This window comes from Gymnodraco acuticeps, unplaced genomic scaffold, assembly GCF_902827175.1.
Source record: "Gymnodraco acuticeps unplaced genomic scaffold, fGymAcu1.1, whole genome shotgun sequence".
NCBI classification, from domain to species: Eukaryota; Metazoa; Chordata; class Actinopteri; order Perciformes; family Bathydraconidae; genus Gymnodraco; species Gymnodraco acuticeps.
The window spans coordinates 4,275,436-4,291,424 of NW_022990981.1; the positions used below are offsets into that span (position 1 = coordinate 4,275,436).

Sequence of the window (15,989 nt, forward strand, 5' to 3'; positions counted from 1 at the left end):
CATTGTGGGGCAGCATTTTCAAATGTTCTTTCATAAAGGAAGATCCAGTGTTTCCTAAGCTAAAGGAGGTTATAATGGAAGTTTGAAATCTCCTTTCCTATCATCTAGAATTTGAACGGCTCTTATCCTGGCGGCCACTGAGGTACTTCCGGGTCATTTCACTCCGTTAGGAAGGTTCCTAAGCAAAACTGACAATTCGACTGCAGCCATAGACTGCATGTCAGACATCCTGCAACACTACAGATGTGGCAAGGTCAAAGGGATTTATTAAGAACTTGGACATGCCACAGAGTGGGCCTGTTCACTGTAATATTATTTATTATGCAATTCTAGTGCTCTGTAAAACATCTAGTATCAACTATCAGCTCTAACTTGTGATCATGATATGTTAGACGTTTCATACAATCTACCACATGTGGTTTTATCTTCTTCTTGCATAAATAATCAGCAAAACCATGTTAAACAAAGTGTGAATGTTTTTGTGCCCGTAGATTTCATATTGAAACCCAGATTAAATGTTAATGGTTTTGCTGATGTTACTGAATTGTACAAACAGCATCTTTAATCTGAGTCCTCGTTTTGTTTTATTTTTCCCAACAGATGTTAATTCATTCCAGCAGACATCAAAATGGATCGAGGATGTGAGAACAGAGAGAGGAAGTGATGTCATCATTATGCTGGTTGGCAATAAAACAGACCTGTCCGATAAGAGGTATGCAGTTACAGCTGGACCTGCGTTTTAAAACGGTTCTTGTTACTAGGCATGTCCCAAAACCAGAAATGTAACGTTATTTTTCAATACCAGTAAAATTCCAAAATTCTCTAAAACAATTCAACTTCACATTAGATCTTTGTTACCCCGCTCCAGCTAATGTAAACCAGCCCCATGTTTTCACCATGCTGTAATATATAATGTAACTTTACAATGGAAAAACAGGGTTCTTCCCCTGGATGTGACGATACTGAGTTTACTGCATCTCCATAGTAGCTGTGGTACCTATTTTAGTCTGTGAGGTACTCTTAGCAAGAAACAGAATGTTTGCATCAGCTTAGTACCAAGATATCAGTTCTTGTGACATCCCTTTGTTCACTGAACAAACTGAAACCCTGACTTTAATTAAATGTATACATAAGGCAAGGCAAGTTTATTTATATAGCACCTTTCAACACAAGGCAATTCAAAGTGCTTTACAAAAAACGAAAGACATTAAGAAAATGGCATTTATAATCAGTCATTAAAAAGAAAAGATAATAAAATAAACATTAAAAGAAAAAATACAAGTTAAAGGTTACAGTGCAGTTTAAGATGTGAATAGTTCAATTAAAAGCAGCGGCAAAAAGAAAAGTCTTCAGCCTGGATTTAAAAGTAGTCAGAGTTGCAGCGGACCTGCAGCTTTCTGGGAGTTTGTTCCAGATATTTGGAGCATAATAACTGAACGCTGCTTCTCCATGTTCAGTTCTGACTCTGGGGACAGAAAGCTGACCAGTCCCTGAAGACCTGAGAGATCTGGATGGTTCATAATTTAGCAGGAGGTCAGAAATGTATTTTGGGCCTAAACCAGCAGCAGTATTTTGAAATCTATTCTTTGACACACAGGAAGCCAGTGTAAAGACTTCAGAACAGGAGTGATGTGATCCACTTTCTTAGTGTTAGTGAGGACTCGAGCAGCGGCGTTCTAGATCAGCTGCAGCTTTCTAATAGATTTTTTAGTGAGACCTGTAAAGACACCATTACAGTCGTCCAGTCTACTGAAGATAAAAGCATGGACAAGTTTTTCCAAATCCTGCTGTGACATTAGTCTTTTAATCCTAGATATGTTCTTTAGGTGATAGTAGGCTGATTTAGTAACTGTTTTAATGTGACTGTTGAAACTCAGGTCAGAGTCCATGACTACACCTAGATTTCTGGCTTTATCTGTTGTTTTGAACATTGCAGACTGAAGCTCAGTGCTAACTTTTAAACGTTCTGCCTTGGCTCCAAAAACCATTACCTCAGTTTTATCTTTGTTTAATTGGAGAAAGTTCTGACACATCTAGTCATTGATTTGTTCAATGCACTTACTCAGTGTTTGAATTGGAGCATAGTCTCCTGGTGAAATTGTTACGTAAATGTGTGTGTCATCCGCATAGCTATGGTAACTTATTTTTTTGTTCTTCATTATCTGAGCCAGTGGTAGCATGTAGACGTTAAAGAGAAGAGGCCCCAAGATGGAGCCTTGAGGTACCCCACATGTCATATTTGTCAACTCAGATGTGTATTTACCTATAGAAACAACGTTTTTTTCTGTCCTTTAAGTAGAATTCAAACCAATTTAGAACTGTTTCCGAAAGTCCCACCCAGTTTTCTAGTCGGTCGAGTAATATGTTGTGGTCAACAGTGTCAAACGCAGCACTGAGATCTAATAATACTAACACTGAAGTTCTGCCACTGTCTGTGTTTAAGTGGATGTCATTGAAGACCTTTACAAGAGCAGTCTCAGTGCTCTGGTTTGGACGAAAGCCTGACTGGAACACATCGAAACAGCTATTTAAATGCAAGAAATTACTCAACTGTTGAAAAACAACTTTTTCAATGATTTTACCTAGAAATGGGAGGTTTGATATGGGCCTGTAATTGTTCATTACTGAAGCATCTAGATTATTATTTTTTAAGAGCGGTTTAATGACTGCAGTTTTCAGGGCCTGTGGAAAAATATCTGGGTGAAGAGACATATGTAATACATTTCACTTATGTGAAATATGTTGACATAATACATTATTAAAGTCAGTTTAAGTTTTTTCAGTACAGTATTGTTGTCACTTTGTGGTTGCTTTGTCTCTCTTTGTAGTCCTTTAGTGTTTGTATGTGGTTGTTTTAATTTTCTTTGGTTGTTTTGGGCCGTTTGAGTGACATTTTGTAGATGACGGCCGGGGGAGGGGGGGCCTGACACTTTGGAACCCTGGGCCCTTGTAGTAATCCATCCACTTTTGCATCATATCCTTTCTTTAAAGTCAGCATTTCTTTTTATGTCTTGACACCATGGCCACCATGATGTACAGAGTGTCAGTATAGGAACATTGAGTGGAGCACAGTACCTGGAGAACAGAACCTGATGAACCCGTCAGACGTTCATCTGACCTCAGAGCAACTCGCTTAATAACTCTGTTAAAAGACACACTGATTATCAAGAGAACATAACTCCTTAAAACTTTACCATATTCACTTAATATTAACACCACATTATATCAATATGGGTATAATAAATGAATGTTTGCTACATTATTATATGAAATAACCTGGAAATAACTAAATGAATAACTCGTTAGCATAACTGGTTGTGCTTAGTGTTGTCATAGTAATTAACGTGGAACATTAAGCTTCTCAGCTGCTCTTATGACTTTGAAAGGAGAACATAACTTGTGGAAATGACTCACAGACTTAGCCCCTGGTGAAATATGTATGTACGAGAGAAAATGCTGATGAAACACGATGTCCCATAGATCGGAAAAGGAAAAGGAAATTAATTTCTGTAGGGTATTTTTTTTATAAAAGGATGAAATTAGATGACATAAAGCAGTAATATACAGTAGTGGGAAATAAAAGGAGAATTTAACATATGACAAATTGTGTGCGTGGGACACAATGCATTAAACAGCTTTACCAAAAAAACTTTGTTAGAAGAAGTGATGGGGACACTTTTTTCTGATTTAAAAAAATACTACTGCATTAAGCTCCCCCGCAAATAATCCATACATATACATACGTACATACGTACATACAGTATGTTTACAATACTTTTGTGTCAACTTGTGCAGCAACTATGCTACGCTGCTTACGGAATAACCATTGCTTGACTCTATTCAATTTTTACTAATATTAAATGTGTTACAGTGCAAATTGCACTACTTGGGTTACCAGAAATACACCTAAAAAGTGTGAACAGTCCTCGAGATTGTACATGTTCTCTTGTGTAAATAAGCCTCAAAGTGAACAATTATTTGTGCACTCTATTTTCAGATTTATTTTTAACACATTTTCCTTATGCAAAGTTCCTTATACATTTCCCAAGCGCAGTAACAGTATAAATGGCACAGTCCTTCAAGAAGTATGGAAAATGAGCTGAACTACTTAAATCGTATAGGTTATTCCACAACATTTGTGGATAAACTCAGGGGCGCCGTAAGGGGGTGAAAAGTTAGGACGATTCTAAGGGCCCGTGACTGACAGGGGCCCCAAATATTTTTAGAACATTAAGAAAAAAATAACCTTAAGTAACCTTTCATCAATCATCAATAATTAACATTAATATAACGTTAAATTGATAATGTACTCACTAAACTTACGATTCATTTCACTTTTTTTCTTCCAAAAGTTAATTATCCAAAGCCTCTGTACACCCCCCTCTATTTACATGTAATGGTTTGGTCCTGCCTCCAAACGATGTGCGGCACCACTCTTTCTGGCAGAGAGTGAGAGCATGTGAGGAGGGATGCTAGTACTTATGTGTGTACATGTCTCAACGACTCACAAAGTCAGGCTTTCAAAAAAGAAAATAAAGGAGAGAAAGACAAGAGAGAGGGACTAAAGGGCGATAGTATGTCACCCAGTTTTTCAAGAGAAAAGGTGGGTGTGGTGGAATTAGTCTGTTAGCTAAGCTTAGTCCATTGTAAATAATAATTGTAATGTTTTGCTGACATTAAGTACTGTTAATATCTTCACAGAAAATGCTGAGGTTTTTCATTTCACTCCTCTTTTAGCTGACATTTAATAAATACAGGTACATTTTTAGCAGCTATTCATACTAAATCAGTTGTCCCTCCCCCTGGTGCCAGGACCAACAGATCCATCTTTAGGCTCCGCAGCCCTGTCCCCCCATAAAGCCCCTGTCACACTGTCCCGAAGTTGACACCCGATGGACACACGAATATGGAATTGTGAATTTCGCACGAAGATGGCCCCGAACCACACACGAAGGCAACATTTACATTACATTTAGGACATACAACTGCAACGAAAGTAACACAAACAATTATGTTAAAGTACTATGATACTGTACTGATATTTTCAGACTTTGTTCTTTACTTTCTCCGTCTTTATATGTAGAAGATATTACGTTTTCTCCGTCATGTTGTTGTTTCCATAGCAACAACAACTTCCTGTCAACTCGCCTTCAAAATAATATATTATATCCTTTTCAGTTTCACAGAACACAAATTGGGTTATTTACATAATATGTTTACATGATTTTGTTGTGCAATAAAACAACCCGATGGACACACGATAAAGGAAATGTTCAAATTCGGCTCTGATCATAGCAACATCGGGCCATTCGTGAGGGCATCTTAAGCCTTCGTATGATCGCTGGTGGAGTTTCTCAGGCTCCGGCAGCAACTTCGTGAGCGGTGGCAAAATCTTTGGCATGCCAAAAAATTGCCGAAGGACCTTGCGAAGGTTCATTTCCGTGTTGAATTCGTGTGTCCATTTTGCCCTTCGTAAGGCCATCGTGAGGGCATCTTGTTATCATCGGTGCCATTGGGCATTCGCCACGATCAGAGTGAGGACGAATGCACCGATGATAACACGAAGATGACACGACTTGACAAGATGCCCTCACGAGTGCCTTACGAAGTTGCCGCTCACGAAGTTGCTGCCGGAGCCTGAGAAACTCCACCGGCGGTCATACGATGGCTTAGATGCCCTCACGAAGGGCCCGATGTTGCTACGATCACAGCCGAATTTGAACATTTCCTTTATCGTGTGTCCATCGGGTGTCAATTTCGGGACAGTGTGACAGGGGCTTAAGGCTTTACAGTCTTGCCATGCTGTCCATTGAAAGCCAGTTGGCTAGAAAGCTGGACTTCAAGGACTTGATCAGTGACTTTGCCTGTAAGAAGGCTAGGCGCTGGGCTCTTGGTGAGTAAGGCTGAGCAAGGTCTCGTAATAACTGTTAAAGGTCCCATGTCATGGCCATTTCTACTGATCATAATTCCATTGTTGAGGTCTAAATAGATTTATATTGTGCAATGTTCCAAACTCACATTGGTTTCTCATACAGCATCTCTGTATAGTATGTGTATTCACCAGAGGTATGGACTCGAGTCACATGACTTGGACTTGAGTCAGACTCGAGTCACCAATTTGATGACTTGAGACTCGACTTGACAAAATCACAAAACACTTGCGACTCGACTTGGACTTGAACACCAATGACTCTGGACTTGACTTGGACTTGAGCCTTCTGACTTGAGGTGACTTGATAATTTAATTCAGAGGTCTCCAACACGCCGATCACGAGATGCCGCTAGAAGAGCAGACTCCCGTCGGGGAAAGCAGAATCTTCAGCCGCTCCTACTCTTGCATGAGAATCCTTGCAGGCAGGGGCGGGACTTTATTTAGCTGGGCCACCATGCGGCCAATCATATGCGAGGACACACTAGGATCATACCATTATGTGAAAGAAGGGTGGGGGGCACAGCAGGTGTAGTGGTATAGGCCAGCTACACAGAGCGACGGGGAGACGGATTTAAATGCAAGCGTGTCGGAAAAAGTCAAGAAATTAGTAAAATGAAAATAACCTTTTTTTTTGGGGGGGGTGGAAGTTCAGATCTTGTACTTGAGTAAAAGTACCAGCGTATAGGAATACTCGGTTACAATAAAAAGTCCTGCATTCAAAATGTTACAAGTAAAAGTACAAAACTATCAGCATCAAAATATACTTAAAGTACCACTTGCAGAGGGATCTAGATTCAGGTGTTCTTTTCCCCATAGCCTCGCTGCACATTATCCCTTGCATAAAGATAGATTGTGGGTCCCTTATAACATGTTGTACACAGTGGAAATAAACATTCTGGTTACCTCAACATCAGGGATTTTATTAATTAAACTCCTTCTGAATCAAACCGTCACGGTAGCCTTACTTTACTGATCCCTCTTAAAATAGAAAAAAAACACGTTACTTCACCAGCAGAGAGAAAATGGATTATTAAATTATGAATGTGACTAATAAAGAGCAGTTTGATTATTAAGTATTATTCTGTTGATCGATGTCATTACATTTGGTGAAAAGCACATAATGACTTGTTTATGACTCGTTTTGTCAAAGTTTAGGACTTGGACTTGACTTGATCCTGACTTGAGACTTGACTCGGACTTGAGCACAAAGACTTGAGCACAAAGACTTGAGACTTGACTTGGACTTGAGCGCAAAGACTTGAGACTTGACTCGGACTTGAGCGCAAAGACTTGAGACTTGACTCGGACTTGCAAAACAATGACTTGGTCCCACCTCTGGTATTCACTCTCTGTCCTAAACGGCTTGTTGGAGCTCCTGGCACTGATTATTTAGTAATAGTGTTTGTGTATTACCTGATGAATAAATCGTTGCTATTGTTGCTACTAGGGACAATTGAGTTAGATTTATCTCTTCTTTGTTTGTCTGGAGGGGAGACAGAGAGACATACGGATATCTGTCCAAAAACGAATTGCAAGTGTAAACAGAGTAGTGCAGTCAGCACTACTCTGGTTTACACTTGCAATTCGTTTTTTGTCAGAAAAATACAGGCTATAGTTTCCATTGTATTTATGGATTTGAATGGTAAATCTGTTAGAGTCTGGGGTTATATATAAGCTTCAATATCCTGTAAGATCCCCCTCTCCAGGGTGCTGGCAGAGAGAGACACTTGATTTTACATTTGCACAGCATATTATGAGCAACTAGAGAATGCAATTCCTGAAGAAATTGCTAGTGGGAATCCTTTATGCTGTAAGAAGAAGAAAGTGAAGAATTTAGATTGAAATGATCCATGAACACTGGGGGCTTGAATGTGTGATAAGAGAAGAAAATAAAGTAAAAAAGCTTGGAAAAGCAGCAGAATATTTGAACTGCAAACTATTAACTTGATGACGAATGATCTGTCGCCATGGCAACGGCATTTGATGACACCCCATAATACACTTAGATGCGTTGATGGCTGCATCGTTACCAAACCTGTGAAGTTTTGAGGCGTTTGGAACAGTTTCACTGAAGTTATGAGAGAGCCGTGTTTCATGGCGAGCATTGTGTTGCCATGGCGAGCATTGTGTTGCCATGGCAACGGCATTTGAAGAAATTTTAAAACTGTCCCGTAGATGTCTTCACGCACACTGCTATCTGAAGTCTGCTGCTCTGAGCATGGCAGCTGGAGTGATGACATCATCGTGTTCCATGACACAGGTGTTTATAGTTGAACTAACGAGGCGTCCAGAGATCACAGGTTTCCATTGTTCTGAATGAGAGATGAACCTCTTACATGTGAACGTTTTGTGGAAGAACCGTAACAGATATGTGACATTTCCAAACGTGAAGCATGTCAAGGAAGTTGAGTATCTGAAGTGTAATTTTTTGTGTACTTTCGGGTTAATAATGTGGCCTTTTTGGCAGTTTAACTAAAGGCGTGCGGCTGCTGCCGTGAGGAAATATCAGCCTGAAATTACAATGGGCTTTAATGGAGGCATGTTGAAAGTTTTTGTCACTTCATGCCCTCAAGAGGCATTTTGTTGAATTATTTTTGCCTAATTATTTGTCATTTTTCAAGCTATGAGATGTTTTCCTACGTTTGACATGAAAAATTATGTCTCAGGAATGTAGGGTTTGGGAATTATGGCAGTTTTAAAAACACATATGAAGGCAAATTTGAAGATTTCCTACCCTCTAGCTGTGACATCACGCACTCTAGTAAATGTTAAAATCTGAAGAAAACCTCTTTAACAAGGTCTGAACAATGTTTAATATCTCTAAAAGTAAGAACCAGATTTACACGAATAATGTCAGAAAGATGTGTAACATTTTAAAGTTGGAATGAGGTTTCTGACTGAAAGTATGAAAGAACAGTTAGCAGTTGAATCGCATGAAGATTTGTTGAAGTCTGAAGATTTCCTCCATTGACTTCAATGTTAAAAATTTGATAAATGATGGGATGTATCTCTGGAGTTATGAAAGTTATGAATGAGAAAAGTAATAGCCATCGATTCCCGACCGAGCTGAACGTTTTGATGTTTGAACAGAGTTTCTGCGATGTTCAATGCGGGAGGAGAAGAGGGCCAAAATACCGGCGGAATAATAATAAACTTTTTGTCCGTAGAATAACAGATAGTTGGAATGCTGTTAACAGCATTCCATTACATTACATTACATTGCATTTAGCTGACGCTTTTATCCAAAGCGACTTACAATAAGTACATTCGACCAGGAAGACACAACCTTGAAGAAAACAGAATCATATAAGTACATCAGGTTTCATAGAGCCAAACATTTCAAGTGCTACTCAACTGGCTATAGATAAGCCAGTCCTTTATTAGTATGTAAGTGCTCTGTTAGTGATTCTATCGCTCGAAGTGGAGTCGAAAGAGATGAGTTTTCAGTCTGCGCCGGAAGATGTGCAGGCTTTCTGCTGTCCTGATGTCAATGGGGAGCTCATTCCACCATTTTGGAGCCAGGACAGCAAACCCACGTGTTTTTGCTGATGGGAACTTGGGTCCCCCCCTCGCAGCGAGGGTGCAGCGAGTCGTTTGGCTGATGCAGAGCGTAGTGCACGTGCTGGAGTGTACAGTTTAACCATGTCCTGGATGTAGGAAGGGCCAGATCTATTCGCAGCATGGTATGCAAGTACCAGTGTCTTGAAGTGGATTCTAGCAGTTACCGGAAGCCAGTGAAGGGAGCGGAGGAGCGGAGTGGTGTGGGAACATTTTGAAAGGTTGAAGACCAGACGAGCCGCTCTATTCTGGGTGAGCTGCAGAGGTCGGATGGCACATGCAGGTAGACCAGCCAGGAGGGAGTTGCAGTAGTCTAGGCGTGAGATGACGAGAGCCTGGACCAGAACCTGCGTGGCTTTCTGGGTCAGCTGGGGACGTATCCTCCTGATGTTGTAAAGCGTGTATCTGCAGCAGCGGGTTGTAGCAGCGATGTTTGCAGTGAAGGACAGGTTGTAATCTAGGATCACACCCAGATTCCTTGCAGTCTGAGTCGGGGAAACAACAGAGGTGCCTATGTTGATTGTCAGGTCAAGAGTGGGACAATCTTTTCCTGGAAGGATAAGCAGTTCAGTCTTGTCAAGGTTGAGCTTGAGGTGATGAGCAGACATCCACTGAGAGATGTCAGCTAGACAAGCAGTGATGCGTGCGACGACCTCGGTCTCTGAGCGGGGAAAGGACAGAATTAATTTGGTGTCGTCAGCGTAGCAGTGGTATGAAAAACCATGCGGGCTAATGACTGATCCGAGCGAGTTTGTGTACAGGGAGAAGAGGAGGGGACCAAGAACAGAGCCCTGAGGGATCCCTGTAGTTAATTGACAAGGGTCGGACTCGGACCCTCTCCAAGTTACCCTGTAGGTACGGTCTTTGAGGTATGAGGTGAGGAGGGAAAGTGCAGAGCCTGAAACTCCAAGTTCTTGGAGAGTGTGAAGGAGGATCTGATGGTTCACCGTGTCGAATGCAGCAGACGGGTCCAACAGGATGATGACAGAGGAGAGGGATGCTGCTTTGGCAGTGTGCAGTTCCTCAGTGACAGCAATGAGAGCAGTTTCTGTGGAGTGACCTGCCTTGAAACCAGACTGGTGCGGATCCAGAAGGGTGTTCTGATGGAGATAACAGGAGAGTTGTTTAAAGACAGCGCGTTCAAGTGTTTTAGACAGGAACGGGAGTAGAGAGACAGGCCTGTAGTTTATAACATCAGACGGGTTGAGAGTGGGTTTCTTTAGGAGAGGGTTTACTCTTGCCTCCTTAAGACTATTTGGAAAGTGACCAGAAGTTAGAGAAGTGTTGATGAAATGGGTGAGAAACGGTAGAATATCAGGAGCGATAGTCTGAAGGAGGTTTGAAGGGATAGGGTCCAGAGGACAGGTGGTAGGGCGGGCAGAGGTAATGAGGGTAAGAACCTCACTTGAAGAGAGAGGGGAAAAGGAGGTTAGTGTGTGGCTGGAAGGAGGGTCTGGTGACCCAGTGGTGAGTAAATGTGAGTCAGAAAAAGAAGAGCGAATATCATCAACCTTTTTTTCAAAGTGGTTAACAAAGTCGCTTGACAGAAGTGAGGAGGGGGGAGGGGCTTTGGGAGGGTCCAAGAGGGTGGAGAAGATGGAAAATCGTTTTTTGGGATTGGAATAGGAAGATTGGATCTTATCTTGAAAGAAAGTGCTTTTTGCCTGAGAGATCGAAGCAGAGAAAGAGGAGAGGAGAGCCTGATGGATTAGGAGGTCGTCATGGTGTTTGGATTTCCACCGTTTCCGCTCTGCTGCCCGAAGGACAGTTCTATTAGCACGCAGTGCGTTATTTAGCCAGGGAGCAGGAGGGGACTGACGAGCCTGCCGAGATGTGAGAGGACAGAGAGAGTCCAGAGAGGATGAGAGAGTAGAGAGGAGAGTTTCTGCAGCAGAGTTTGGAGGCAGGAGTTGGAACGAGTCAGAGGAAGGGAGGGCTGAGAGCACCGATGAGGCAAAGGTAGAGGGGGAAAGGGAACGAAGGTTATGGCGGACAGGTGCAGGATGAGAAGAGATTAGTTTGTTATGTTTGGAAAGGGGTAGAGAGAATTAAATGAAGAAGTGATCAGATGTGTGGAGCGGGTTTACAGAGAGGTTAGAAGTAGTGCAGTTCCTTGAGAATGAGATCAAGGACATTGCCAGCTTTATGAGTTGGTGGGGACGGAGACACTAAATAAAGGACTACATGTATTTTAGTTGGTTTGCAAATATATATATTTTTTTATTTTTTATTTGATATGATAATATGTAAGCCTAAAGCTGAGGGATTTTTCTTTTGTGTTAATAGTTACAGCGTAGGCTTTTGTAATATTAATTTATTATTATTTATTTATTCTGCGTATATCACAATTATATTGACTGGAGCTGTTTATTTAAAATAGCCTACATTTTCATAAAACATGATTCTACATTACCTAATGAAGTCTTCTTAACAATAGATAGGAAGGCTATATTGTCTGGGACATTCAAATCTCCCCAGACACATTGACCGGCTCATATTATCCATGAAGCACTTTGTTCAACTCAGTTGTTTTTAAATGTGCTATATAAACAAAGTTAGATTGGATTCGATGAAGAGTGCTCATCAGCTGTCAGTAGCATATCTCTGAGAGGATTCATGTGGTCCAGTAATCTATACTCTCCTGTTCTCTGGTTTCTTAAGGACATCCTTTTTCGTAAGCCTGAGAGACCCCGGTACCGGGGCATTCCCGCAACATCTTGCAGGAAACAGTGTCTGAGGGCATGTTCATTTAATAAACTATGAATGTTTTATATCCATGTAACGGGAAGAAACTCATCTAACTGATCATTTAATTATTTTTTTCAAATTCACAATGCTAACGCTGAGCCTCTGAATAAGCAACGAGCGAAAAATGCTAACAGATGACTGCACCGAAATTCACTCACAACACCTTATTATTTATCTTTTCTGCACATCTAACACATCGTTTCACATCGTGAGATGACACAGAATCGATGGGTATATACATTATCACTCAATGATACGAACTCGCGACTTTATAAACAAAAACAGACATCAAAACATGTGGCGCTAGGTAGCTACAAACGCTAACATGGCTTACCTGTGTCGTAGTCTGGTCAAAAGTGGTCTTCAATGGCATTAAAACGATAAAAACGCTGCTGAAGTTAATCCATAGGTTAATCCAATGTGTCTGTGTCCCTTTGAAATGATTACTGATAATCAATAAGTAATAAACCTGCTTTTCCGTTTCCAGATGTCAGAGCTAGAGATAGCTTCACTCTGATGCAAAACTGGGTGTACGAAGCCCCCACCTTTTTGTTTTACCATGTGTGTGAGTGGGGAGATTCCCCTTCAATTATATTGGCTCTAACAGTCCGAAAGAGATGTCTATCACCAAAATCGACCAATGGGTTCCAGAGAAACGGTAAAACCTCCATTTCCACCCAAATCACCTCAGAGGTGGAGTTTGTTTTGCTAAACCTCTCTAAAAAGGTCAAATGTCACTTGTTTTGCATCAATCTTGATACAGGGTACTTATTATATGTTGTACTTTGGATCCCTAAAGCTTAGTCTACCTTACCATCATCCAAGGGTAGTTTTCACTATAAGTAAAAAAAATAATTGTTTTTTTTACTATGTTCAATCTGAATTTTCTTTAAAATAAAAAACATCTATATCGATTCTGTCTCTTCTACATCCAACTCACAGGTTTATCATTACTTTGAGAAAAAAGATTATTAATGTAACCCTTTTAGAAGGGAAGATATGGTCATTTGTTCTGGGAATGTCATTTTTGAGCCTGAGACCTGAAAAACAGGCTCAGGGCTAAACAGGTTAAGAACAGCTGACCATCTATTCTCTGGTCTGGCTCTTGTCACTTTAAGACAGAATTTGGATAACATGGTGGTGATGTGGTAGCATGGTGAGTGTTTTTAGCATGTCCTTTACTATAGAGTCAGACCACTTCCTGTTCTTCAGGTTTGTAAAAGTGTTCAGGAGAGCATTTTCAGAAATAGTGTTTCCTCAGGAAATTCCTCTGCATCAACAATAACATTAATCACATTAACATGTCAAGGATATACTTTAAGCTGCAGAACATTTTCCCATCAGCATACTTGTGTCTTAAACTGGATGTGTAACTGACTGCAGGCTTAGCAGGAAGACTGCTGAGGAAGCAGTTTCCAGGAGGCATCCCACTGCACCTGTCAAAAACACGTCATGGCTGGTGTGGAAATTCAGATTGCATCGGTACAGTAAGCAAGGGCAGATAAAAGTTGTCCCATGTGTTTCCACAATGTGGTTAAAAGTATATTTAAGATAATGTCAAATGTACACGGACCAATGATCTGTAAGATAGTCGCCTAAAAATCAGGTTTTATCTTTTTATTTAATTGCAAGGCATACACATTCAAATCAGTTAAAGAACAAGGTTATTTTTAGTTGTGTTCTGTTTTTACATTTTATGCTGGGATCAGTATGCCTCTGCTCTGAGGAAAAAAGAGGAGGTCGATAGGGAAGAAAATACAATACAAATACAACAAATATATAAATGTACACTAATATTCACATGCTGATAATCCTATCTTTGTATTTTAACTGTACCGATATTATGTAATGTGTAATTATATCTTGCCATCAGAGACAGAATGAGGTGAGGTGGTAAGTGAAGTGAAAACTACTTAACCTTTTCCTTTAATTTAGAGGAAATGTATCTAAACTGCAATATAGTTGTTTGTTAGATTTTAGACTTTGCGTGAGGTGTGTGTGTGTGTGTGTGTGTGTGTGTGTGTGTGTGTGTGTGTGTGTGTGTGTGTGTGTGTGTGTGTGTGTGTGTGTGTGTGTGTGTGTGTGTGTGTGTGTGTGTGTGTGTGTGTGTGTGTGTGTGTGTGTGTGTGTGTGTGTGTGTGTGTGTGTGTGTGTGTGTGTGTGTGTGTGTGTGTGTGTGTGTGTACGTGTGTGTACTTTGATAAGGTGCAATCTGATTATCAGTAGTTGAATTGAATTGATGTATTTAAAACGAGGGACAGTGTACATGAATCAACATATTAAAAACATGTAAAAGTACTCGAATTAGCCAAAAGGCTAGTTTTCACCGATAGTCCCTTTGCCAGATGGTGATAGGCATCCTAAAAGCAAGAATACAAATACCACTACATTGTTATACCAATTTTTTTTACATATTTACAATAGACGACATCACTGAATACAGGAAAGGAGCAAGTCATGATAATAAAGAAAACATTCACAATACACACTCAAAAACACACTGTGATGCCCCTGTGGGTGCATCAGTAGAGAGGGTGTGGCTGTTCTGTCTGTGCTGCATTGGCTCCAGTGATTACCTTGATTACAGTAACTCAGGGCACCTGGGTTTGGTGTCCTGCCCAGCTATTTAGAGCCTCTCTGCTCCTCTCTGCCTTTCCCTACAGGCCCCCGGTTTTGTTGAGTATATGTTGTTGTTACTTTAGTTGCTTTACTTTGTGCACCTCAACACTCTCACACATACACATGCATGCAACCCTCACCCTGCATTTACACTACTGATACCACTGACGTCCACACCTCATGCCTTACTTATTGTTGCACTTCATTTAATTTGGCTAATTTGGATTGTTTCCTTTAAATAAACATATTTTGATAACCGTTGACATGGTGTGTCTCCTTTTTGTTGTGGCCTTTTGAGCCAGGTCATAACAAATGGGGGCTCGTCCTACGGGTTATTTGGTTAAAAGTTTGTGTAGTGCTCAGAGCACATGGCGTAATTTGAGCAGCTAATTAGTTGATGTGGTCCAGCTGTGTGCTGGCTCTGCGCTGCTATTTGGGGGACACATCATGTTTTTTGGGTTTCAGGACGCTTTAGTGTTTGACATGGCATCAGGTTTTGTGTGCCAATCAGAAGGTAAGATGTTGCTGTTTGTTAGTGATGGCGAGATGAAGCTTTGAAGTTTTCCAGCCAATTGGTTCGCAAAAGGGTTCATCTCATGAGGCTTCATCATGGGCTTCATTTGAACACAAACCCCATGTTGGTCAAAGTGTGTAAAACAGGCAGATTGGACATCTCAACAGTGTGCTCCATCTCATACCGAGTTCCCAATGGGTAAAGCCTTAGAATAACTCTAAACAACGAACATTAAATCATATTTTCATGTTAACAATATTGTTTTTATTCCAGTTGAATGATTGTGATTGAAAAGCCTAAGGAGGCTGGTAAACATTGCAAAGAGGGATTTGTATTCCTTACTAATATTCATAAACGTAACCATGTTGTAGCCTGAGAAAGGCTAAACCATATCAAAGAATACATTTATTAACTACATTATCTCATTTAGCTGTAGCTTTTATAAACAACAAAAAAGACGTATTGACGAGTCATTGAACCAGGAACCCTGCGATCGTGAGTCAACTGCTTTCCAGCTGAGCCACAGCACACACGCTAAATCTCCCTGAAAACACTGTAACATATTTATTCCTGTATTTATTCATTCATGTTTTTTTTCCTACATTTATTTATGCTTGT

At 40.6% G+C, this 15,989-nt stretch overlaps 1 protein-coding gene across 2 annotated transcripts in view; it reads left to right on the plus strand.

Annotated features, from left to right (window-relative positions):
* The window catches only part of rab6ba (RAB6B, member RAS oncogene family a), a 189,978-nt gene that overhangs the window by 125,899 nt on the left and 48,090 nt on the right, over nucleotides 1–15,989 (plus strand). For both annotated transcript variants that reach the window (XM_034235641.1, XM_034235642.1), the window contains exon 5: nucleotides 601–712. In XM_034235641.1, the coding sequence (XP_034091532.1) occupies nucleotides 601–712 (112 nt within the window). The remainder of the gene's footprint in view (nucleotides 1–600; nucleotides 713–15,989) is intronic.